This window comes from Oncorhynchus keta, chromosome 1 (genome assembly GCF_023373465.1).
Source record: "Oncorhynchus keta strain PuntledgeMale-10-30-2019 chromosome 1, Oket_V2, whole genome shotgun sequence".
Lineage (NCBI taxonomy): Eukaryota > Metazoa > Chordata > Actinopteri > Salmoniformes > Salmonidae > Oncorhynchus > Oncorhynchus keta.
The window spans coordinates 37,689,597-37,715,920 of record NC_068421.1 but is presented as its reverse complement, the minus strand read 5'-3'; the positions used below and the strand labels follow the sequence as shown (position 1 = coordinate 37,715,920).

General features: G+C 42.4%; 2 protein-coding genes across 4 annotated transcripts; one reads left to right on the top strand and one right to left on the bottom strand.

Annotated features, from left to right (window-relative positions):
• Positions 1-1,565: 1,565 nt before the first annotated feature.
• LOC118395217 (homeobox protein otx5-like) lies at positions 1,566-5,820 on the bottom strand. The gene is made up of 3 exons (XM_035788969.2): positions 5,066-5,820; positions 3,766-3,917; positions 1,566-3,596 (listed from the first exon to the last, which is right to left on the bottom strand). Exons 1-3 carry the CDS (start codon positions 5,160-5,162, stop codon positions 2,964-2,966), a joined length of 882 nt encoding a protein of 293 aa, XP_035644862.1. The 5' UTR covers positions 5,163-5,820; the 3' UTR covers positions 1,566-2,963.
• Positions 5,821-7,104: 1,284 nt separating this feature from the next.
• LOC127931405 (uncharacterized) lies at positions 7,105-25,134 on the top strand. 3 transcript variants are annotated; one of them, XM_052523968.1, is made up of 2 exons: positions 7,105-7,304; positions 20,071-25,134. In XM_052523968.1, exon 2 carries the CDS (start codon positions 21,587-21,589, stop codon positions 22,223-22,225), a length of 639 nt encoding a protein of 212 aa, XP_052379928.1. In that variant the 5' UTR covers positions 7,105-7,304; positions 20,071-21,586; the 3' UTR covers positions 22,226-25,134. The 3 variants fall into 3 exon arrangements, with proteins under 3 accessions (XP_052379928.1, XP_052379931.1, XP_052379919.1); XM_052523971.1 differs by lacking the exon at positions 7,105-7,304 and adding an exon at positions 9,622-9,838; XM_052523959.1 differs by lacking the exon at positions 7,105-7,304 and adding an exon at positions 9,622-9,857.
• Positions 25,135-26,324: the final 1,190 nt, after the last annotated feature.

Sequence of the window (26,324 nt, the reverse complement as noted above, 5' to 3'; positions counted from 1 at the left end):
ATAGCTGACTTACTAATAAAACACATGGAAATATATGTTAGCCATCCAAATCCCGACCTCTCTCTGTTTTTAGGAGGTTAATCAATGGGCCCCCGCAGACTTAGGCCTACTTCTAATCTTCATAACTTGCATCCACTCTGTCCTTTCTCCTCTCAACATCTCCCCTCTCAAACGTTTGCATGGATTAGAGTAGTGTCCCCGGACGTCACTTTTCAATCCCACTCTGTGTATGTACGATAGATACTTTACTTCCTGCTCTCTTTGCAGGGATACGGGGATACAACAGGATAACACATGTGGGAAAGGGATCTAGGAGAGCCATGCGATCTTAACAGCATAATACCAGTTGCTTCATTCTTATTGGTTTGATGAGTGCCGCTAAAGTGTCCAATGAGGTTGGACTGCTGCTGTTCATTTGCACGCTGATAGGATTGTCTTATTACTTTGTTGGGGCCCATTTTTATGCACGTGGTTATTATGCAAGCATTTATATAGCAGTTTTAAAAGAGGAATGTTGCATATTTGATTTGATCTGTGGTGAATGAGTTTTTCAGCCCATGAACTAGATGTAATGATTGTGTAGGGATAATCTTTGACTATACTGGTCTTTGATTAAATGTTATTTTCGTAGCTGCAAAGCAATTTTTCTCTTGGATAATACAGTTATACTACTCCTGCTAGTGGTACTGTATCCATCAACCACAGTCTTTTAGGCTGTTGTGAGGCTCAGGGCACTGGAACGTGAGCACAAAACACAATGACCACATAGGTTTTCTTCAGTTGTTTAATGTCTTAAAACTCAATAGCTATCCCATGTAGAAGTGGGGGGTGGGCAAACACACAGGAGATATGTCCAATATACTAATACTAAAGAGGGGGAGTCATTCGTGTCAGAAAAAAAGCATAGATTAGAATGCAAATAATGAATGTGGATGATCAGGAAGTATACAGAGCGTTGTATGCTCTCACCACTAACTTTATTGGATAAACCCCTGAGTTTGAAAAACGTTGTTCAGAAAAGAAGAGACCAGAAAACAGAAAAAAAATTACAATTAAAATTGCCAGTCTTCTAGAAATTTGCGTGGTGTGTCTGTGTAACACATTGTTGGTACCAGACGTGATTGCATTTTCAAGTGAAGTTTAATATTTACAAAAAGAACGACATAAACTGAATAATAGCAATATTCATAATAGCTTTAGAATTAATAATAATAATAATTATAGTAATAATGATAATATTAACTTCAAACAAATTACCACAATTTTACTTCAAAGGACTCACAAATTTAAAGAAACATAATATGTTAAACTCTAATACAAAAAGATGAAACGATACATCAACACAAAATGGTACCCCTCGCTTCTTTACAGGTAACAACTGAGAGATGGTCTGTGCTTTCTGTGCAAGGGTAGCGCAGTCATGGCCAGACCCTTCCCTTTCTACTGTTGAGTCTTCTCTCCTGCAAATATCTCATTGTAACAGTATATTCGGCAACAGGGTTAGTTTAGTCATTAAGGGGAAATTTAGTATTTAAGTACTGGTGAAGTAATCGTCAAAGCCCCCCATCCGCCCAACAAACACAGTTGGATAGAAACGCAAAGGCTGCACATTTGTCATCCTTGCATATCCCAGAATGCCTTGTGCCCAGATGTGATTCATTCCACGATTGGTGCTCAAAGACAAGAGGTTTGTTGCTAACCCTATCACCCTAACCCAGCCCCCCTCCTTTACCCCTTTACCCCACTTCACTCTAACACACTGTCTGCCGAAGGTCCCCTCCCTTCAAAGCTACTGGGTAAAAGGATACAACAATAGCCTATGATCTCTTCTTGACAGTACCAAAGGTTATCCTTGCTTTACCCATCCCCTCTTGCTTATTGAGAAACCCATGCACGTCTGTGTGTCTGTCTGTGTGTCTGTCTGTGTGTCTGCCTGTGTGTCTGTCTGTTTGGCTCCAGGATCTTTCAATTCACCAAATATGAAAAGCAGCTTCATAACAAAAATAAACCATAAAACAAATGACAGAGGTCAAAAGAAAACAACATTGTCCCCATTGGAGTCAGTCTTCACCTATTGCTGGAACTCCCTCTGTTTGTTCAATATCAAATTCAAGGCAGAGTCATTTTCTTCATTACAATGGACACAACCTTCAATTGTCCTGAAGTAATGACAAAAATAACCACTGAATCCAATTTGGTCTAAAGTCAAGGCCAGCCCACCCATCTTGGGGGTGGAATTCCACTTTTCCTTTCTAATTCTAGGTTACCATTAAGCACAACAAGACCACTAAAGGAGTGATAGATCTTGTTCAGAAATCAACTTGGGGTTGACTATCAGCTACCTGACCAATGGGATTCATTGCAACCAATATTTAATATCCTTTTTTTATTTTATCAATTGTTTGTTCTCTCCATCAAATTGATACTTCATCCAGCCTTCAAATTGCAAATCTCTATTAATTTGGTCCTCAAAACCCTGATTATGGCATACAAGAATGGACCTTTGTTAATTATGCTGTTTTTCGAAATGTAATCATCAAATTAATTTCATTCTACAGGTATTGCTTTCAATCGTGTGGTATGTATTCCTTTTTAAAATCAGTTCTCAATTTTAGTATCGCAATTATCTTCTTACATGTCGATTTGTTTGTCATCACTTCTATATGACTAACTTTATTACCTCAATGTCCCATTGATTGTGCATCCTCACGTTGATAATACTGTATTGATTGGATATCATTGATTTAACAATATTGATTCTTGTCACCTTCCCAAAAATCACAAAGCCCAACATCAGTGGATCTGCTTCCACATTGCTTTCCATAAAACAAAAAATAATGACATTTTCTCAGTCATTGAGTTCGTGGACTGAAATGATTAGTTGACCATCTATGTGTCCAAGTCTTTAACACTGAATGGAATGGGAGCTTCTCCTGGCTGGTCCCTTCCTTACCTCCTCCCACCTACAAGACCTGGAACTTCCAGGAGTTCTGGTCTTTGTAGTCCAGGCAGTCAGCTGCGTTGAAGTTGAGTTTCCAGGAGGCAGCTTGGTCCTTGTAGTCCAGGCAGTCGACGGCCCCGAAGCCCAGCGAGGCGGCTGTGTAGCCCTGCGAAGACAGAGAGGCAGGGGACTGGCCGAGGTGCCCGCCCATGGAGGTGATGGGGCTGAGGGCGCCCCCGGTGGCGGAGAGCTGTGAGTGCATGGGAGACAGGTAGGAGCTGCAGTCCAGGCCAGTGAAGTAGGAGGACGAGCCTGCGTAGCTCTGGGTGTAGGCCGGGGCCTGGGTGTAGGTCATGGGGTAGGCAGAGGAGCGCTGCATGCAAGGTGTGGTGGAGGCTGACAGGGGGTCTGGCAGCGGGGAGATGGAGGCAGGGCTCCAAATGGACACGGTCGCGTTGGCACTGCTGGAGCTGGGGGTGATGGCGGGGCCAAGGGGAGGGGGTACTGGACTGTAGGACCCGTTGGTGTTGACACTGGCCTCAGAGTTGGCCTCCCGGGCTGGAGAGGCCTTCTTCTTGGGTGGACGAGGTTTAGACTGGCCTGTGCTCTGCTGTGCCTGCTGGCGGCATTTAGCACGGCGGTTCTTGAACCATACCTGTGGAGGAGCATGTGGTGAGTTCTCAGACAACTCAGTTCCCATTCTGGCCAAACAATCACTGAAGATTTGTAAATAGACATTTGACCCACACTTTCATTTTTGCAAGATCATTTGACCAATTCTGGTGGGCATTTATGCATGAAAGTATATATATCCTGTTTATTACCTGTACACGAGACTCTGGTAGGTTGATCTTGAGGGCCACTTCTTCCCTCATGAAGATGTCGGGGTAGCGCGTTTTGGAAAACAGTGCCTCCAAGATGTCTAACTGCGCGCGCGTAAACGTGGTCCTTTCCCGACGCTGCTTTCTGGGGATGTCTAAAATACACACACACACACAAAAGTTATTTTTTATTATATTTCGTTAACTCATCATATATTTGGTTTTGTGAACCTTTTCCCCCTTGGCCAGAATGCTTTCAAATGGAACATGAGAAAAATAGAACGGAAGAACGAACTGTGAATCACTTGTTTGGTGTAAAGATTTTGTCAAATTGCCAAGTTAAATAATAGTCTAAATTCCATTAGGCTCATTTAGAATTTAATTCGTATATATTCGTGTAATATAATGTTACTAATAATTACTTATACTGAGGTATATATGATGTTCTATTAAAACATATATTGTATATCCATGGGTGCTTTGTTTCCAATGGTATAGGAAATAAACATATGTCTCTAGCCTATATTTAGGCTATATATATATATTTCCCTTTCTTACAAATGTTTTTTTTTATTTAATGTTTAGAGTGTTCTACATTTTTCTCCTATCTCTTCACATTATACATGAATTCAGCTAAACACTGTTGCTTTATAAAACATAAACAAACACTAAATCAAATATGTTCGATAAAGGGAAGAAATGTCTCTTGATAAAACATGAATGTTTTCACATGAAGGTAGAGCTCTATAAACCTTGATTTCACAACTGACAGGAACCTAAAATATCTAGAACTACAGGTCTTTGTAAATTAGACTGGTGTTCACAACGCAAGGCCCTGGGTCAATCAAAAATCTAAAATAAAACATCTGCATTTTTTTTCTTCATACAAATAGTTGTTATCACTTACACATGAAGTATATAGGTCATCTCATTTTAAAGCTGGCATTTTACTCCCAAGCCCTTGAAACAAGTTACTATGGACGTTGACCACATCTTTAAAAATACAAACATGGTTTGTTGTATGTGAGCACGAAGGCATTTCCATTTGAAACAATGTGAGTGATGACCCTCAACATGTGATCAGCTAAGAATAAGACATGGTATCCGTAGTATGACTATATATCATCCACAATTCGCCGTCAAAAGTCTAACAATAAGAACGTAAACAACATCATGGGGATGTTGTGCACTGTTCCTTTTACGCACTCGGTGCTCGTGGATATGTTATCAGTACCGCTTGGAATTCAGGCAATTGTTGAGACAAACAGTTCTAAAACATGAAAAAGTTACAAATATGACTTACTTGGGTATCCGACGGCAGAGTGTAGTAGATCCATGCCAGGACCAGACAGAGTTAACCCGTTCACGGCGTAATGAGGCTGCTTAATGTAGGACATCATGCCTGTGCCGGCTTTAAAACGCTCCCTCGCCCTCTCTCTCTCTCTTACACTCAGGCCGGGGGCCGGGTCTTCTGCTATTCTCCAAGGGTTGTCCGGGTTTCTCTCTTCCTCTCTCTGTCCCTCCCTCTCTCTTTCTCTCTATCACTTGTTTTTCTTTATAAATGCCAATCGGCTTTTTGTTTTCCTCCTTTGTCTCTGACCCTCTTGCAGTACTTTGCAAACTTTTGAGGCTACAGTAGTACCACTCTACTCACTGGTAAAGAGTGCAGGTGCAGGGCGCCTCCTTGTTCTGCTGCCTTCACACCTGTTGATCAAGCTCTTTCAAAGCACATCTATTCAATAGGTATTGTGGTGCCGGTGTATTCTTTCAATTTCACTTACAAAGTAGCCTGAAACCAACAATTAAACACACTAGCCAGTGGTATGATCACCGTTCTAATTGTGATGAACCTTTCAATCCAAGACGTGCGCTTTCGAAGTGCGCTTCGGCGTCAAGAAGGGAAGGTATGGTTCCTTATTCTTCCGGTGTCAGATCGCGTTCCCTGGACTGAACTAGAGCCTGTCTGTTGAAGCAAAGAGGATCGAGTCGTGCTTCCCGTGAGTGGCGATAAGCTGGGGTGAGAACGTGGAACTGAGCGAACCAAGAAAGAAGTTGGCTAATTAGAGTGAAGTTCTTGCGACGAGTAGACTCTGACCCCTCCCTCCCCTCCCTCCCTCTCTCTCTCTCTCTCTCTCTCTCTCTCCCTCTCTCTCTCTTGGTATAACAATTTTGAATTAAAACGTAGAGTAACTGCATAGCCTACCAATCCACTTAACCAAAACATAAAATGTTACACTCATTCATTAAATTAAATAGATGTGCCACTCATCATTTCCGAGTAGCATATACGTTTGGTGTGTTATAGTCCGTTTTGAATTGTTAAAGACAAAAGGACAAGCTAGCAACTCTGTTGAAGTCATTTTCCAGGAGACGAAGAGGACCTTTAGGAGTTGAATAACAGTGCTGCACTGTCAGGGAAAGCTTGATAGCCATCAGAAGAGTACATTTCGTACATTTTACACCGCTTTAAAAACACAGAAGTAATTGGGCGATGTCGTCTGAGTGAGGAAATTCAAGGGATGGAAGGGGCTGGGGTGGGGTGGGTGTACAAGCAGGATTAAAACTGCATAAAGGCCGCGTTGTTCTCTATTAAACCCCCTACTGATCCCCAACATACTCCCTCTTTTACTATTCATCTTTCTGTAGTAATAATAATAACAATATTAATACTTATAATTATGATATTAATAATAATAATGGTATGATGTTATTTGTTGTAATATTATAATTAATAGGGCATCTTATTATTGTCTATCAAAATAGTAACATGCTATCAACATTATGGTCAAGACTGCAATTTAAAGCCATACATTTTTTAGAGTCTCTTGGTGCATTTCATTCCAAATAAGTGGGTGAATTATTATAAGCAAACTTGCAGAAGTCTATTTAAGTTGTACTCGTTAGCGCACGTCCCTCAGCGCATTTAATTGCATTTAATCATGACCATAATGTTTTGATTGATAGTTTCGTCGGTTGTGGTGTAAAACAATGTTAAAGACAGCATTAAGATTGGACAAAAAGTTATAATAAACCGCAAAGCCACTTGTTGTTGAGTTGGAACTGAGAACATTGTGTTGCTTTAGGTTACGTTGTCCAGTGTTTTTATTCGTTGTAGATGTCTACTCCGGTGATGCAAATGGCCTGTAAAGTCTTGGTGATTTATTTAAATGCGATGAGTTGTTTGTCCATCCTGCGATTGTCGGCCTGTGTCTCATCCTATCCCTGTGGCCAGACAATTTCACAGTGTCCAAAGCCGATTCTCTGCTCTTGTTAATTGAATCGGATTTCTTATAGTTTAAAATCCACACAGACCCATGTACTGCCCAAACTGTATAAGGGGTTTATCTGAATCTGTAAAGCCACGGCGGAGATATAAAGAGAGAGAGACTATACCCGCATGTTGAACATTTTAAATCTCAAATAAACGTCTTTACCTGCGGCATCTGCCGGTGCGCACAGCGTGAGTATGTGTGTTGTTTTAACCGTCCAATTGGGAATATGTGTTTCAAGAGGCCACATCACCTGCTCAACTAGGCTATCAGGTATGGTTTTCGTCTTTACATTTCATATAGATAATACCGAAAGCTGACGATCGAATTAGCCTATTGTTTGTAAATATGACAAGAAGCGCAACAGTTGATGGTTAAAGACTAAAACTCCGTGTTACAGACTTTCTGAGGAGCAAAACAAAGAGCGCGTGTCAGAGTAGGCCTACACGCGCACTCACGTGCACCTGCTCGTCTGCGCTTCTAGGTCTCGCTCTCTTACCATTCCTTCACTACAATTTTAGGATATGCTTTTATGCGTTGGGAGAAACAATTAACCCGTACAAAAGCTTTTCAAATATAGTATTTAATATGAATGATGTACGTTTTTCCACGCATTTCCTGATTGTTATATTAGTTTTACCATGATCAAACCGGTAGCCTTTTCAAAGACAACCAAATTGTATTCATGTAAGTTATTGACTTTTGGTTAGGCATATTTCCTTGCCCAACATTGAAAATTCCATACTTTTTCTGATTTCTTTAGTTTTATTTCCGATTTTGTTGCATGAAATGCAAATGTTATGCATTTGGGTTATCGAATTAATTCGATAAAAGTTAAAGACACACGCTCGGTTAAGGTGTTTGTGTTTGACCTACACTAGCTTATTTCTTCATTCATTATTTTTCATTCTAGTCTACTTTACTTTATCCTAAAATTGTGTTTAAAACGGAGGACATTGTAAACACAAAAAAATATAGAGCCTACAAATTGTGCATGAAGAAGCACTGCATTTTGAGACATTTGGCAGTAGCCTATCATTATTATATTTCAAGTCTTCCAGAAACGTGTAAACTGGTGATTTATTTTCTGAAAGTATTGCTGTTGTTCTTTTGTGCTGTCAATAACAACTCTAATAACAGTTGTGAATTTATATTTTAGGAGGAGATTCTCTTGGAAATGTACTGTGCAGTGCAATGAATTGTGGTATGGTTGCACTAGGACCCAGGGCAGATACAAATTCAGGACACAACCACCACATAAGAGGCTTACCATATCTAATCACACACACACACACACACACACACACACACACACACACACACACACACACACACACACACACACACACACACACACACACACACACACACACACACACACACACACACACACACACACACACACACACACCACTTAGAAACATCATATTATTTTAAACTGGCATGCAATCAGTCTCAGAGGCATAACAACTGCTGTATTTTGATAACATTTTCATCTTCTCCAAACTATTTTATTCCCCATTTGACCCCGACTTCTCTCCCACTTGGTCAGAAGACTGCAGCCATATGTTGCATGGTTGCTCTTGTCTAATTTAATTACCAAAAATGTAAGCTCTTTCAATGCATATTGTTCCTGTTTGGCTACAAAGAAAACAGGTCAAATGCGAACATGTTACTTTCCAAACCAATGTCTAAATGTGTAATATTATATATATTTGCACCAGACACGTAGTAATCAGCCTATACATGTATTGATATATTTACTGGGGTCAAAACATTAGTTTGTGGAGCCAGTTTCCCCTCCAGGGGCCCTCTGTTGTAAAACAAGCAGAGGCCTGTGGATATTCAGGGACTCAATGAAAAAACTGTCATGAATGTGAGGATGTGACTTATTAGTGAGGGCTATTAATCTCTATTTAACATCCAGGCCATGTTAAGACAATGTAACCTTGATTGGTTGCATATACAATTTGAGTGTACTTATGTGAGTGTGCGATACCTTGGATGTACAGGGCCTATGCTCATGGGTGACAGTGCTATGGCTCTCAGGGAATGTGTGTGCGTGTGTGTGTGTGTGTGTGTGTGTGTGTGTGTGTGTGTGTGTGTGTGTGTGTGTGTGTGTGTGTGTGTGTGTGTGTGTGTGTGTGTGTGTGTGTGTGTGTGTGTGTGTGTGTGTGTGTGTGTGTGTGTGTGTGTGTGTGTGTGTGTGTGTGAGAGAGAGAGAGAGAGAGAGATTGTGTTAGCACAGGAAAGAGAAGCTTACCCAATGATCACTACAAAGTTTAAGAGGTCACCGATATAGAGCATTGGTGATTGGTTGCATTAAGCATGGGCCAAAAAATACAAACCAAACACAACAACCTCCTCCTCCAAAACCCCCAAAACCCCAACAGTGTTAGTGTGCAGCTGCTAGAGCCCTGACTTCATGGTATTTGTTCGATACACACATTGTGACACCAACACCAACACACACACACGCACAGAGTTCAGCCGATTTATCATAATATGCTTTATCTGAAAAGTAAGTATCTTACCTCGGGATAAAGGGAGGATAGTGGGGCTTGTAGTCAGATTGGCAGAGGAAGGGAGAGGATGGAGGGAGTCCGCTAGTCCATAGGAAGGACACGAAGGACCTGTTTGGAACGAATTGATGACTGATAAGATATAGGGGCCTGCTCTCCAATACAATGGGGAAGTGTTGTACCCAGGAACATAGATCTCTGTGGCACTGGGAGATATGATTGACAGATGGACCTGGAGGGACCATCGTCGTACATAGATGAAGGGATTGATGGATGGATGAACAGGTAACCCCCGAGGAGGAGGGTAAGGGGTTTGGACCCCACTGGGGGCCTTTTCTATAGTTGGAAGGAATAATAATTGTGTGATTCCTGATGAAGGAGTGTAGAGAACGAGAGGAAGTAGAGAGAGAGGAAGGGAGGGGTATAGTGGGAGGGGCGTGGGGTAGGACCTGTCCACAGAGACATTATCAGCTGCATACCGACATACTTTTTACAGGTGTGTGTTTAGTTTTTTCAACCCTTTTGTTGTGCTATGTTTTACATTTGAATTCCAATAGTTTTCTTTATGTGTCTTGTGTGATTGTGTTTTTGTATGTGATTGTCCTTATGTGTAAATCTGGCAAATACTGGCATTTCCATTGAATCGTAAACGGTTAATGGTGAAGTGTTAATATCCATGTCAGTGGTTGTCGTGGCATCAAGGTCAGGCTGTGTCAATAATGAAATTAGACTGATGTAGGGATTACGCTATGTAACTAAGCCAGGCAGTGACTGTAGTGAGTCTGTGTGCACAGATACACTGACTGTACAAAACATTAGGAACACCTTCCTAATATTGAGTTGCACCCTTTTTGCCCTCAGAATAGCCTCAGTTTGTCAGGAAATTGACTCTACAAGGTGTCAAAAGCGCTCCACAGGGATGCCGGGCCACGTTGACTCCAATGCTTCCTACAGTAGTGTCAAGTTGGCTGGATGTCCTTTGGATGGTGGACTATTCTTGGTACACATGGGAAACTGTTGAGCGTGAAAAACCCAGCAGCATTGCAGTTCTTGACACACTCAAACCGGTGCGCCTGACACCTACTACCACAACCCGTTCAAAGGCACTTACATATTTTGTCTTGTCCAGTCACCCTCTGAATGGCACACAATCCATGTCTCAATTGTCTCAAGGCTTAAAAATCCTTCTTTAACCCGTCTCCTCCCCTTCATCTACACTGATTGAAGTGGATTTAACAAGTGACATCAACAAGGGATCATAGATTTTTACCTGGATTCACCGTCTCAGTCAAAGACTCCAGTCACTCAAGTCAACTCTCTGCTACCGCACGGCAAGCAGTACCGGAGTGCCAAGTCTAGAACCAAAAAGCTCCTTAACAGCTTCTACCCCCAAGCCATAAGACTGCTGAACAATTAATCAAATGGCCACCGTACTATTACATTAATACGCTGCCCCTTTGCCGCAGGTAGCCTAGTGGTTAGAGCGTTGGGCCAGTAACCAAAAGGTTGCTTGATTGAATCCCCGAGCTGACAAGGTAAAAATCTGTCATTCTGCCCTTGAACAAGGCAGTTAACCCACTGTTCCCTGGTAGGCCGTCATTGTAAATAAGAATTTGTTATTAACTGACTTTCTTAGTTAAATAAAGGTTACATTTAAAATTGTTTTTACACTGCTGCTACTCGCTGTTTATTATCCATACAGAGTCACTTTATCCGTACCTACATCAAATAAAATAACATTTTATTTGTCACGTGCACTGAGTACAATAGGTATAGACCATGTACAAAATAACTTGACTAACCTGTACCCCCACACATTGACTCGGTACCGGTACCCCCGTGTATTGTATATAGCCTCGTTATTGTTATTGTGTTACTTTTCAGTTTTATTTTACTATTTTTACTTTTGTTTATTTAGTAAATATTCTGAACTGCATTGTTGGTTAAGGGCTAAATAAGCATTTGTAAGTGCGCATTTCAAGTTGTATTCGGAGCATGTGACAAATACATTTTGTTTTTGTCATGTGAAGAGCAGGTGTTTCTAATGTTTTGTACACTCAGTGTATATCATCACTTTATATTTTCATTAGTGGTTCCTGCTTTATGTTACATACATTGTTTAATGTTTGATGTACAATAGAGTATAATATAAATTAGAGTTAATGATATGGGAGTATAGCACAGCTCATTTTGAACATGTATTAAAGGAGCAATCTGTGATTCAAACAAAAACAAAGCAAAAATAGATTTACCAATCCCAGATTGCCATTTGTAATCACAGGCCATTCAGTCTGGGTACATTTGTTAGGATAGGGTTCCTACTACAGTGTACAGTTGAAGTCGGAAGTTTACATACACTTAGGTTGGAGTCATTAAAACTTGTTTTTCAACCACTCCACACATTTCTTGTTAACAAACTATAGTTTTGGCAAGTCGGTTAGGACATCTACTTTGTGCATGACACAAGTCATTTTTCCAACAATTGTTTACAGGCAGATTATTTCACTTATAATTCACTATATCACAATTCCAGTGGGTCAGAGGTTTACATACACTAAAGTTGAATGTGCTTTTAAACAGCTTGGAAATTTCCAGAAAATTATGTCATGGCTTCAGAAGCTTCTGATAGGCTAATTGACATGATTGGAGTCAATTGGAGGTGTACCTGTGGATGTATTTCAAGGCCTACCTTCAAACTCAGTGCCTCTTTGCTTGACATCATGGGAAAATCAAAAGAAATCAGCCAAATTGTAGACCTCCACAAGCCTGGTTCATCCTCGGGAGCAATTTCCAAATCCCCTGAAGGTACCATATTCATCTGTACAAACAATAGTACACAAGTATAAACACCATGGGACCACGCAGCGTCATACCGCTCAGGAAGGAGACGCGTTCTGTCTCCAAGAGATGAACGTACTTTGGTGCGAAAAGTGCAAATAAATCCCAGAACAACAGCAAAGGACCTTGTGAAGATGCTGGAGGAAACAGGTACAAACAGGTACATAACCTGAAAGGCTGCTCAGCAAGGAAGAAGCCACTGGTCCAAAACCGCCATAACAAAGCCAGACTACGGTTTGCAACTGCACATGGGGACAAAGATCATACTTTTTGGAAAAATGTCCTCTGGTCTGATGAAACAAAAATAGAACTGTTTGGTCATAATGACCATCGTTATGTTTGGAGGAAAAAGGGGAGGCTTGCAAGCTGAAAAACACCATCCCAACTGTGAAGCACCGGGTGGCAGCATCATGTTGTGGGGGTGCTTTGCTGCAGGGGGGACTGGTGCACTTCACAAAATAGATGGCATCATGAAGTAGGAAAATTATCTAGATATATTGAAGCAACATCTCAAGACCATCAGTCAGGAAGTTAAAGCTTGGTCGCAAATGGGTCTTCCAACTTACGACTTCAGCTGTATGTGCATGGGGCAGGTTAAAGATTTACAATGTAGTAAGCCTTGTGTAGGGTTTCTTATAATACGGATGGGTAGGGTTCGTAAAGTATAAATGTCCTTTGAATTACTATCTCTATGAACTATTGCTTCTGTGTTAAAATATTGGGCCTTCTCATTATAACGTGCAGGTCTGGTGCTGCTCACTAAGATATTTACTCATAAATGAATCTGTCCGTTGGTTATGCATCTAATCAGTCCTGCCAAACTCTGATAATGTGTGCTATGCTGTATATCAATATGGGACATACTACAAATAATGGTAATTAAATCATGCTTTCAAAGTTTTCATGTTTGCATGCATTCATGGTTAGATGATGTTAGCTGTCTCTTTTGCAAAGGTTTTGTTGTTGATTGTCTTATGAATATTCCTGAATTATTCAAGTTAGTTTTGTAGAGAAATTGGATATTGAAGGAGACACAGACTGAAGGCAACATGTCGTATTGTGTTGCAGTGTTAATACACAGTCCCCAGCCAGGATTTGTGGCTCAGTCGATGTCTATTAAATCTCGGTATGTGTCCAATCAATACTCATAGTCTGGGTTGTGTCTTAATCAATGCCACTACTCTGTAAAACACACACACACACACTCACGACACGTGTGCTGCTGACTGCGTCTGAGGGCAGATGGGCAGATTCCTAATCCTGTGCAGACGGCAGCAGGTGGGGTCTGGGACTGGGTGAGTCAGCAGGGCAGGCAGCAGTTTAACTGTGCTAATGACCGGCGTTTAGAGTAGACACCCTGTCTTGCCCTGGACCACACTGTCCTGTCTGGGGATTACACAGGCTAACACCTGCCATGCTGCTTCAAAGTACACTGGGCCTTCACTCAGGCATATAGTCCATGTTTCAAATGACCTTTTCAATGATCCTTTGGTAAAATCCACTACATTTCAACCTATGCTACTATGTCACATAGCATACGTGTGTGTACTTATTAGTATCAATTCCTGCAATCTTTTATTAGTATACATTTTATCACGACTCGGGATATAACCCAGATGCAGACACAGGAAGCGGATGGTTCAGTTCTCAGATCATTTATTATAACACAGGGGGCAGGAAAAGGGCAGGTCGAGGAAAGGCAGAGGTTTGTAAACAGGTCAGAGTCCGACAGGTACAGGATGGCAGACAAGCTCAGGGTCAGGGCAGGAAGAAGTTCATAAACCAGGTCTGAATCAGACAGGTACAGAACGGCAGGCAGGTTCTGGGTTACGGCAGGCAGAAAGGTCAGAACCGGAATGGCTAGAAACAAAACACGAGAGAGCAGGGAAAAACAGGAAACACACTGAGACGACTTGACAAAACAAGACGAACTGGCAACAAACCAAAATAAAATGCAGATATGAGTACACAGGGGATAATGTGGTAAAATTGGAGACACCTGGTGGGGGGTGGAGACAAGCACAAGACAGGTGAAACAGATCAGGGTGTAACGCATTTATCATATATGTATAATCTGTCAAATGAATTTGTGACCCCCCCTGAATTGCTAATCATTTGCACCCCCCCCCCCTTCAAGAAATAAGAGCTGCAAGATTGACCACGTATGTCTCCCATTTCAGTCCTTCTTGGAGCAGGTGACAACATGTACTTTTATTTGTACTGTACATCCATTTAGAGAGGGCATTCTGTGGTGGACAGAGGTAGAGTAAACATCTCTCTAAAGTCTAAAGTCTACTAACCTTGCCCCCCCCACCCCCCCCACCCCCCAGGATAAATCTGAGGGGCACATGCCCCTTTGTGCCCCTAATGGGCATGACTCCTCTGAAGAGAAGTGATGTTTCAATTGTGTCAGTGTGTTTGGAGGAAGAGCTCTGGTTGGTAATCAACTGGATTGAACTGGATGTATGAAGGTATGCAGAGTGAAGTGTATTCACAATTTGCAGATTCAGCAGGTTTCACAGTTACAGATCAGGTTAAAGACATGACATGTAAAAGAAAGGAGAACAGCTGCACACTGAGCATCTAAACAGGATATTGAGGATATTTTCCTTTCTTTTCACATTTCTAGAACACATCAGTAACTCATCTACTACACTAATTCTGACAATACTACTGGAATATAAATCGATAGTTAAGTTATTATTGGACAGACTCAATCTACAATCTAAATTCATAGATTGAACCATTCATTCAAACTGCTTGCCTAAAATAGAGCCTGTCTGATTGGCAGGGTTGTGCTGCAGGTACCAGACACAGACCAGGTTAGGGTAGGTTAGGTTGGTTAGGGTAGGTTAGGTAGGTTAGGGTAGGGTAGGACCACTCTGCTCTCCATAAGGCATTGCATATGAGACCACGCATGAATGCATATATCAGCTTTATTGTTTGTGCTGGCGCACGTTGGAGTGTGTGTGTGTGTGTGTGTGTGTGTGTGTGTGTGTGTGTGTGTGTGTGTGTGTGTGTGTGTGTGTGTGTGTGTGTGTGTGTGTGTGTGTGAGACCAGGTGTCCTGACAGAACGTGTGTGTGGTGGTGTGCTGGTGGGCCTGGATGGGTGGGGGGGTTGAGTGGGGTAAGGAGGGGGTGTACAGTGGCTTGGGCACTCTCCCCCGGCCCATATGGCAGCAGACAGCAGTAGTAATCAAGGAAGTGGAGCAACAGGCCTGAGTCCTTATAATCCCTAACCACACTCTGACACGTGCCATGCTGACGCACACACCACCCGCCACACAAATACACTTGGATATATGCACACGCACACACGCACACAAACGCATGCAAACATGCACATCATGTACACAGATACATGTGTACACATACATGTAAACACATCATGTACACACATACATGTGTACACATACAGAAGCACACGAAGAGATGAGCACTACATCACTGAAATCCAAAACATCTAAAAACACATTCACAAAATACATTTTTCTTACATTTTTGTCATTTAGCAGACACTTATCCAGAGCGACTTACAAAAGCAATTAGGATTAATTGCCTTGCTCAAGGGAACATCAAAAAAGATATACAGTGGGGCAAAAAAGTATTTAGTCAGCCACCAATTGTGCAAGTTCTCCCACTTAAAAATATGAGAGAGGCCTGTAATTTTTATCATAGGCACACTTCAACTATGACACACAAAATGAGAACAAAAATCCAGAAAATCACATTGTAGGATTTTTAATGAATTTATTTGCAAATTATGGTGGAAAATAAGTATTTGATCAATAACAAAAGTTTATCTCAATGCTTTGTTATATACCCTTTGTTGGCAATGACAGAGGTCAAACGTTTTCTTTAAGTCTTCACAAGGTTTTCACACAGTGTTGCTGGTATTTTGGCCCATTCCTCCATGCAGATCTCCTCTAGAGCAGTGATGCTTTGGGGCTGTTGCTGGGAAACACGGACTTTCAACTCCCTCCAAAGATTTTCTATGGGGTTGAGATCTGGAGACTGGCTAGGCCACTCCAGGACCTTGAAATGCTTCTTACGAAGCCACTCCTTCGTTGCCCGGGCGGTGTGTTTGGGATCATTGTCATGCTGAAAGTCCCAGCCACGTTTTATCTTCAATGCCCTTGCTGATGGAAGGAGGTTTTCACTCAAAATCTCACGATACATGGCCCCATTCATTCTTTCCTTTACACGGATCAGTCGTCCTGGTCCCTTTGCAGAAAAACAGCCCCAAAGCATGATGTTTCCACCCCCATGCTTCACAGTACGCAGGGTGTTCTTTGGATGCAACTCAGCGTTCCTTGTTCTCCAAACACGGCGAGTTGAGTTTTTACCAAAAAGTTATATTTTGGTTTCATCTGACCATATGACATTCTCCCAATCTTCTTCTGGATCATCCAAATGCTCTCTAGCAAACTTCAGACGGGCCTGGACATGTACTGGCTTAAGCAGGGGGACACGTCTGGCACTGCAGGATTTGAGTCCCTGGCGGCGGAGTGTGTTACTGATGGTAGGCTTTGTTACTTTGGTCCCAGCTCTCTGCAGGTCATTCACTAGGCCCCCCGTGTGGTTCTGGGATTTTTGCTCACCGTTTTTGTGATCATTTTGGCCCCATGGGGTGAGATCTTGCGTGGAGTCCCAGATCGAGGGAGATTATCAGTGGTCTTGTATGTCTTCCATTTCCTAATAATTGCTCCCACAGTTGATTTCTTCAAACCAAGCTGCTTACCTATTGCAGATTCAGTCTTCCCAGCCTGGTGCAGGTCTACAATTTTGTTTCTGGTGTCCTTTGACAGCTCTTTGGACTTGGCCATAGTTGAGTTTGGAGTGTGACTGTTTGAGGTTGTGGACAGGTGCCATTAATACAGGTAACGAGTGGAGGACAGAGGAGCCTCTTAAAGAAGAAGTTACAGGTCTGTGAGAGGCAGAAATCTTGCTTGTTTGTAGGTGACCAAATACTAATTTTCCACCATAACTTGCAAATAAATTCATTAAAAATCCTACAATGTGATTTTCTCATTTTGTGTGTCATAGTTGATGTGTACCGATGATGAAAATTATAGGCCTCTCTCATATTTTAAGTGGGAGAACTTGCACAATTGGTGGCTGACTAAATACTTTTTTGCCCCACTGTATTCACCTAGTCAATTCAGCGAGTTGAACTAGCAACCTTTCGGTTACTGGCACAACACAGTTAGCTGCTAGGCTACCTGCCGCCCTTTACTCACACAACACTCATACTGTTTAACAACACCATTATACCATGCTTGCCCTACATTCACAGGTACCACTCACGAAAGAGCAACATACACACTCTGTTACAACAAGCACAATGAAACATCGGCACATACATTATTGTTTGTCTATTTATTTGGATCCTCATTAGCTAAAGTATCAGCTCCTCTTCCTGGGGTCCACAACAAACCCACAACATGACAAGTAACAGAACACTGGTACACTGATTGACAAGGACAGTCACACAATTTGAAAATATAACGATATACAAACAATACAACAGAGAAATGATACCCTAACCAAGGGTGTCATTCATGCTGTCACACCCACTCATAGGCGTTCAGGATCTTCTACACACATCTATCCTCATTCAATGCACAACTAAATCACAGGGACACATTTACACACTTTGACACACTTCAACACACTTTAACACACGTTTTCAATTTACCACAAAACACCTTGTTAACCCACCAAAACTCACAATGCATGCCCACGTACACACACACACACACACACACACACACACAAACCCCTTTGTGGTGACGCACAAGGTCACACTCTCACAATGGTCTCTTATTGTTAATTGGCTGTTTAATCCTGTGGAATGTCTCTAATTAGTACACGCTGGCGGGTGAGGATCTTAATATGCTGCATTACAATAGACTGGCTGTAATGGGGATCTCAGACCACACTCTCTCACCTCCCATGCCCCAACTCAAACACACAACACACACTCATATGCACGCGCACGCGCACACGCACACATACACACATAGCAGAATCTGTAGACAGTCACACATGCAAAGTCATTCATAATCGTGATTTTCATTTCCGGTCAGGTTTCCAAATTCAATGCTGTTTATATTGATAAGCGAATAGAGCATCTAGGACAGTTGAACCCTTGGAATTTGAAGAAGAAAAGAGGCACATCTACATACATGTGATCAATGACAAACAGATCATCATGAGCTACAGTACACCCTTCAACAGAACACGCCCTCTCTCAGTCCCTCAGACGTACATCAGACGCCGCCATCTGGCAACAAGCCGTGTTATTGGATGTCTTGCTAACTGTTGGCGAACAGGACCTGTAAACCTTGAGCTCACTTCACTGGATCTCCATGGTAGATCTCGACCCAGCCCGGCAATAGAGTCACAGGTTGTGTTTGCCGTCACTAGACTAGGCCTCGGTGCATGAGCAATGAACCAGTTACTGTTTGCTAGATTTTGCTGTGTGCTCCAAAGTGTCCTTTATAGCTATCCAACTAAGGTCATGTATGGCTTCGCCTGCAACGGGATGTGAACAGTAAAAAAACAACTCTATAATATGTCTGGATTCTATGCAGCCTGACTCTGATAAAACATTTCCTGATGAGGATAACAGCACCACCAAAGACGCTTATGATGACAAGGCCTTCCAGAGCCAAGCCTGTTCACTGTTTAAAGTGCAAGACTGAGGGCATGCTGGAAGCAGACACAGTCAGCACTGGGCCTAGTGACAGGTGTCATGCTGAGTAGAACGTGTGTAAGTGTGTACAGTGACATAGAGGTGGCAGTACTGATGCCAAGAGCTGAAGGGACAGAATAAGAGTGAGATGAAAAATATATACACAGGTTAAATGATGCAGAAGAGTTGTAGAGAGGAATATTGAGAGGAAAGGAATGAGACAGAAAAGGGTGGAGGGAAAGGAGGTCAGACAAGAAGAGGGGGGGGCAGGAGTGGAGGGTGGACGTGTCGGGTGGTGGTGGGTGGGTCGAAGGAGGACCGGGCAGGGCAGCATCACTGCTGACACACTACTGCGGTCCAAATCCCAGCTTAGTGGGTCTAAAACAGGGCCGAGAAATCTCCCCCGAGGCCCCTAATGCTGAGACCGCTGTCACCCCCAATCACTCACACCTGCTTAATCCCCACGCCGTGACCCAACACTGACACACACACAGCCACCCGCCCACAGCCACTGCACACCAACACCGGGTAGCCCATTGGCCCTGGCGGGGGGGCCGGTCCCAGCACTTGGTGACACGAGCTGGAGGGTCAACCTTCTGTGCCAGGGGGAGGGGAGAGGCGCAAGGGGGGGAAAGGGGGGGAACCTTTAGTAGCTGGGTAGAATTGGGGTGGGCTTCAGTAGTGTTTAGCATAGTAGTGATGCTATAAAATGGTTTAAGGGAATGTACAATGTATGATGCACAGAGAGAGGGAGTGAAGGCGTTTAAAGAAACCAGGACACACATACTAAAATAACCATTTCCTCCTACAACGCAGATATCCTGGTTCTATTGTTCTTGTCATATCAAATGATAAGCATTTTTTTTCTTGTTTATTCTGCAGGTACTATGTGAGCAATATATTCTCTGTGATCTGAGAATGCATTCGAGAGTCAGACATGCTCATGTTGCTGAAATCGGTCTCTTTTGTGTCTCCCTGTAGGTCCTGTCACTGTCTCTACCAACACGACAGCCCAGAAAGGTCCAGAGAGCCACAAGCCTATGAAGACTCGCAGTGAATCAAAGTGCTGCAATGAATTAGGAGAGAGTGCCTGGATGAGAGCGGATGCAGGGGTTTCTCATGGCCTCACATAGAATGGTCTCACTTACTTAGAATGAATTGTCAAAGCTTCTTTCGGAAGTGTTAATCCTAATTTAACTGTCTGCAAACAAGCAAACAGATAAAGAATCAGATTAAGTGAATAATACCATTTGGTTTTATCAACATAAAGCTGAAACCCAGCCATGCTCAGGTTATGCTTCATATACTATACTGAACAAAAATATAAGCGCAACATGCAAGAATTTCAAAGATCTTACTGAGCTACATTTCCATTTGACCTCATTTCTGCCAGCATGTTAAATGTGCAACCAAAGGGAAAAAAACTATTGACCACCTTTACTCCACACACAGAGACGTGTACAAAACTCTCCTTCGCCCTCCATTTGGCAAATCTGACCATAATTCTATCCTCCTGATTCCTGCTTACAAACAAAAACTAAAGCAGGAAGCACCAGTAACTCGGTCAATAAAGAAGTGGTCAGATGACGCAGATGCAAAGCTACAGGGCTGTTTTTCTAGCACAGACTGGAATATGTTCTGGGATTCTATCGATGGCATCGATGGCATTGAGGACTACACCACATCAGTCACTGACTTCATCGATAAAGTCGTTCCCACAGTGACCACACGTACATACCCCAACCAGAAGCCATGGATTACAGGCAACATGCACACTGAGCTAAAGGGTAGAGCTGCCGCTTACAAGGAGCGGGACTCTAACCCTGAATCTTATAAGAAATCCTGCTATGCCCTCTGACAAACCATCAAACAGGCAAAGTGTCATTAAACAGGTCAACATTCACAAGGCCGCAGGGCCAGATGGATTACCAGGACGTGTACTCCAAGCATGTGCTGACCAACTGGCAAGTGTCTTCACTGACATTTTAAACCTCTCCCTGTCTGTAATACCAACATGTTTCACGCAAACCAGCATACTTCCTGTGCACAAGAACACTAAGGTAACCTGCCTAAATTACTACTGACCCGTAGCACTCATATCTGTAGCCATGAAGTGCTTTGAAAGGCTGGTCATGGCTCACATCAACACCATCAAACCCTAGACCCACTCCAATTTGCATACCAACAGATCTACAGATGATGCCATCTCTATTGCACACTGCCCTTTCACACCTGGACAAAAGGAACACCTATGTGAGAATGCTGTTCATAGACTAAAATTCAGCGTTCAACACCAAAGTGCCCTCAAAACCCATCACTAAGCTAAGGACCCTGGGACTAAACACCTCCCTCTGCAACTGGATCCTGGACTTTATGACGGGCCGCACCCAGGTGGTAAGGGTAGGCAACAACATCTGCCACGCTGATCCTCAACACGGGAGCCCCTCAGGGGTGCGTGCTCAGTCCCCTCCTGTACTCCCTGTTCACTCATGACTGCATGGCCAGGCACGACTCCAACACCATCATTAAACTTGCCGATGACACAACAGTGGTAGGCCCGATCACCGACAACGACGAGACAGCCTATAGGGAGGAGGTCAGAGACCTGGCCATGCGGTGCCAGGACAACAGCCTCTTCCTCAACGTGATCAATACAATTGTGGACTACAGGAAAAGGAGGACTGAGCACGCCCCCATTCTCATCGAAGGGGCTGTAGTGGAGCAGGTTGAGAGCTTCAAGTTGCTTGGTGTCCACATCACCAACAAACTAACATGGTCCAAGCACACCAAAACAGTCATGAAGATGGCACGACAAAACCTATTCCCCCTCAGGAGACTGAAAAGATTTGGCATGGGTCCTCAGATCCTCAGTAGGTTCTACAGCTGCACCATCGAGAGCATCCTGACTGGTTACATCACTGCCTGGTATGGCAGCTGCTCGGCCTCCGACCGCAAGGCACTACTGAGGGTAGTGTGCACAGCCCAGTGCACCACTGGGGCCAAGCGTCCTCCCATCCAGGAACTCTATACCAGGAAGTGTCAGCGGAAGGCCAGCCACTCCAGCCACCCTGGTCATAGACTGTTCTCTCTGCTACCGCATGGCAAGCGGTACCGGAGCGGACTCCTGAACATTTAATCAAATGGCTACCCAGACTATTTGCATTGCTCCCCCCTTTTACGCTGCTGCTACTCTCTGTTTATTATCTATGCATAGACACCTTAATAACTCTACCTATATGTACATATTACCTCAATTACCTCAACTAACCGGTGCCCCCGCACATTGACTCTGTACAGGTGCTCCCTGTATATAGCCTCGCTATTGCTATTTTACTGCTGCTCTTTAATTATTTGTTACTTTTTATTTCTTATTCTTTTTGGGGGGAATTTGTTCTCAAAACTGCATTTTTTGTTAAGGGCTTGTAAGTAAGCATTTCACTGTAAGGTGAAATTGTATTGCATGTGACAAACATATGTTGTATTCGGTACATGTGACAAATAAAATTTGATTTGATTTGAATGAAATCAGTGAATTGAAATATGTTCATTAGGCCCTAATCTATGGATTTCACATGACTGGGAATACAAATATGTATGTTGGTCAAAGATACCTTATAAAAAAGATAGGGGCGTGGATCAGAAAAGCTGTCGGTATCTGGTGAGACCATCATTTTACTCACGCAGCACGACACATCTCCTTCGCATAGAGTTGATCTGGCTGTTGATTTGTGGCCTGCGGAATGTTGCCCACTCATTTTCATTGGGTGTGTGAATTTGCTGGATATTGGCGGGCACTGGAACTCGCTGTCGTACACGTCAATCAAGAGCATCCCAAAAAATGCTCAATGGGGGACATGTCTGGTGAGTATGCAGGCCATGGAAGAACTGGGACATTATCAGCTTCCAGGAATTGTCTACAGGATGGGGCAGTGCATCATCATGATGAAACATGAGGTGATGGCGACGGATGACTGGCACGACAATGGGCCTCAGGATCTCGTCTCGTCACGGTATCTCTTTGCATTCAAGTTGCCATCAATAAAATGCAATTGTGTTTGTTGTCTGTAGTTTATGCCTGCACATACCATAACCCCACCGTCACCATGAGGCCCTCTGTTCACAACCTTGACATCAGCAAACCGCTCGCCCCCACATAACACAATACATGCTGTCTGTCATCTGCCCGGTACAATTGAACCCGGAATTAATTGGTAAAGAGCACACTTCTCCAGTGTTCCAGCTGCCATTGAAGGTGAGCATTTGCCCACTGAAGTCGGTTACGACACCGAACTGCAGTCAGGTCAAGACGCTGGTGAGGACAATAAGCATGCAGGTGAGCTTCCCTGAGACTGTTTCTGACAGTTTGTGCAGAAATTCTTCGGTTGTGCAAACCCACAGTTTCATCAGCTGTTCGGGTGGCTGGTCTCAGACTATCCCGCAGGTCAAGAAGCCAGATGCGGAGGTCCTGGTCTGGCGTGGTTTCAGTTGTGAGGCCGGTTGGACGTACTGCCAAATTCTCTAAAACGACGTTGGAGGCGGCTTATGGCAAATAAATTAACATTCAACTATCTGGCAACAGCTCTGGTGGACATTCCTGCAGTCAGCATGCCATTTGCACGTGCCATTAAAACTTGAGACATCCGTGGCATTGTGTTGTGTGACAAAACTGAAAATTTTAGAGTTTACTTTTATTGTCCCCAGCACAAGGTGCACCTGTGTAATAATAATGCTGTTTAATCAGCTTCTTGATATGCCACACCTGATATGCCACAGTTCTCACTAATAGGGATGTAAACAAATGTGTGCAAAAAAATTGAGAGAAACAAGCGTTTAGTGCATTTGGAACATTTCTGTGATCTTCTATTTCAGTATATGAAACATGGGACCAAGAGTTTACATTTTGATTTTATATTTTTGTTCAGTGTATATAGTGAAAAAATAATAAAATAATAGCACAACTATCTCTGATGTACTGTGTAGTAGTGCACTTCATCTCTACGTACAGTGCATTCTGGAAGTATTCAGACCCCTTTACTTTTTCCACATTTGTTATGTGGAATTATGTTACAGGCTTATTCTAAAATGGATTAAATAATAAATGTCAATCTATACACAATACCCTATAATGAGAAAGCAAAAACAGGTTTTTAGAAATGTTTTCAAATGTATAAAAAAAATATATATATAATAAATACCTTATTTACATAAGTATTCAGACCCTTTGCTATGAGACTCGAAATTGAGCTCAGGTGCATCCTGTTTCCATTGATCATCCTTGAGATGTTTCTACAACTTGATTGGAGTCCACCTGTGGAAAATGTAATTGATTGGACATGTTTTGGAAAAGCACACACCTGTATATATAAGGTCCCACATTTGACAGTGCATGTCAGAACAAAAACCAAGCCATGAGGTCTAAGGAATTGGCTGTGCAGCGATGCTCCCCATCCAACCTGACAGAGCTTGAGAGGATCTTCAGAGAAGAATGGGAGAAACTCCCCAAATACAGGTGTACCAAGCTTGTAGCATCACACCCAAAAACACCTGAGGCTGTAATCGCTGCCAAAGGTGCTTCAACAAAGTACTGAGTAAAACGTTTTTTTTAAAACATATTTTGCATTCTTATTATGGGGTTTTTAGTGTAGATTGATGAGGAAACATAACAATTTAATACATTTTAGAAAAAGGCTGTAACCTAACAAAATGTGGAAAAAGTTAAAGGGGTCTGAATATTTCCAAAGGTATTTATTTAATAAACGTATCTGCCTGCTTTTATATTGTTCTCTCCTGTCTGTAGAATGCCTACTGTTGTGTGTTTATGCTGGTGTTAATCTGTATGGAAGCTATACGTACTGTATATATTGTAGTGTGCGTCTGTGTGTACAGATTAAAAGGTGTGGTACAGTAATTGACAAGGACACTGATCCGGTGGCTAGATTAGGTCAGTGTGGGTGGAAACTAGGAATGAGGGACAGCTATTCCTGAACTGGAGAATATACTCTGTAGATATATATATATATATATATAGACCAATATTTTTCTGTCCTGCTGCCTGACCCACTCACACACAAATTGATGTACACAATAGATAATTACCCTAATTTACTTCAGAGGACAACAACCCGGTTAAGCATTTCTAATCAGTTGCTACTTTTTTATATTATTAGCAGATTTGTTTGCAGACTTGTTAAAATTAACAAGTCTGCAAACTACACCTACGATATAACATAGGTATGTGCATAGGAATTATGTGGACAACGCCTGAATTACCATAATGAACAGGTTTCTACTAGTTTCCTGAACAAGCTAAGCAACTTGGTGGAAAACAGACATACTTGTTCAGGGAGGATTTCTAAAAGTCAAGAAGGCCGATTCGATCTTTATGTTGATTTTTCCTGTCCGGTGTCCACCCTTGTGAGAGATGTGCTATTCTGAGGCCCTTGCATGCTTGCTGTCTCAATCATATATTTTCACTTCTAGCAGTTCATTAGGACAGACTTTCACAACTTCTACAATAAAACATAATCTAAATTGGTGTGAATGTTGAAGAGAATGCATGGGTCTCTGAGGCTGAGCCCAGTTGTTCTGCTAGTGTTAATGTAGTTATCAATGTGATGACTGATCAAATAAAGAAACAAAGCACTTTTTCAACATTCTCTATGGGGATGTTCTCTCTCTGATCTGAAGATGTCGCATAAAAACAGGGACACATAGAATGACACTGTGCTCTAGGCCTAATTTACCACAGCGGGCATACAATGCTGTTTCTGTAAGGTTTCAGTTTTATCTCAGATAGAGCAGCACAGCTCCAATGGTCTGAATACTGTTGAAGGGATACCTAAAATAATGTTTAGTATAGGGCTCTAAGGATACCCCTCCATCCATAGTCTTCACTTCATTCAGAGTATGGCTTGTCTATATGGCTCATTGTTGAAATGTGGTACTTTACTGCCCTCTATTGGTCGTTTTTTAGCTCTAAATTATTACGAGAAAAAAACATGTTTTAATTTGTATTATGTTTTTCCATTGCCTCAACTCAGTACTGGACACTTCTGTGTAACTCCTTTACACAAGGATTTAGCGCATTAAAGAAAAACACCAGATTGTGATGCTAATAGCAAACAAACCTAACTCAGGATTGTTCACAAGAATTTCGCTATACCCGCAATAACATCTACTAAACATGTGTATATGACAAATAATATTTAATCAAATGTGTGCTTTTTACAGCTCTG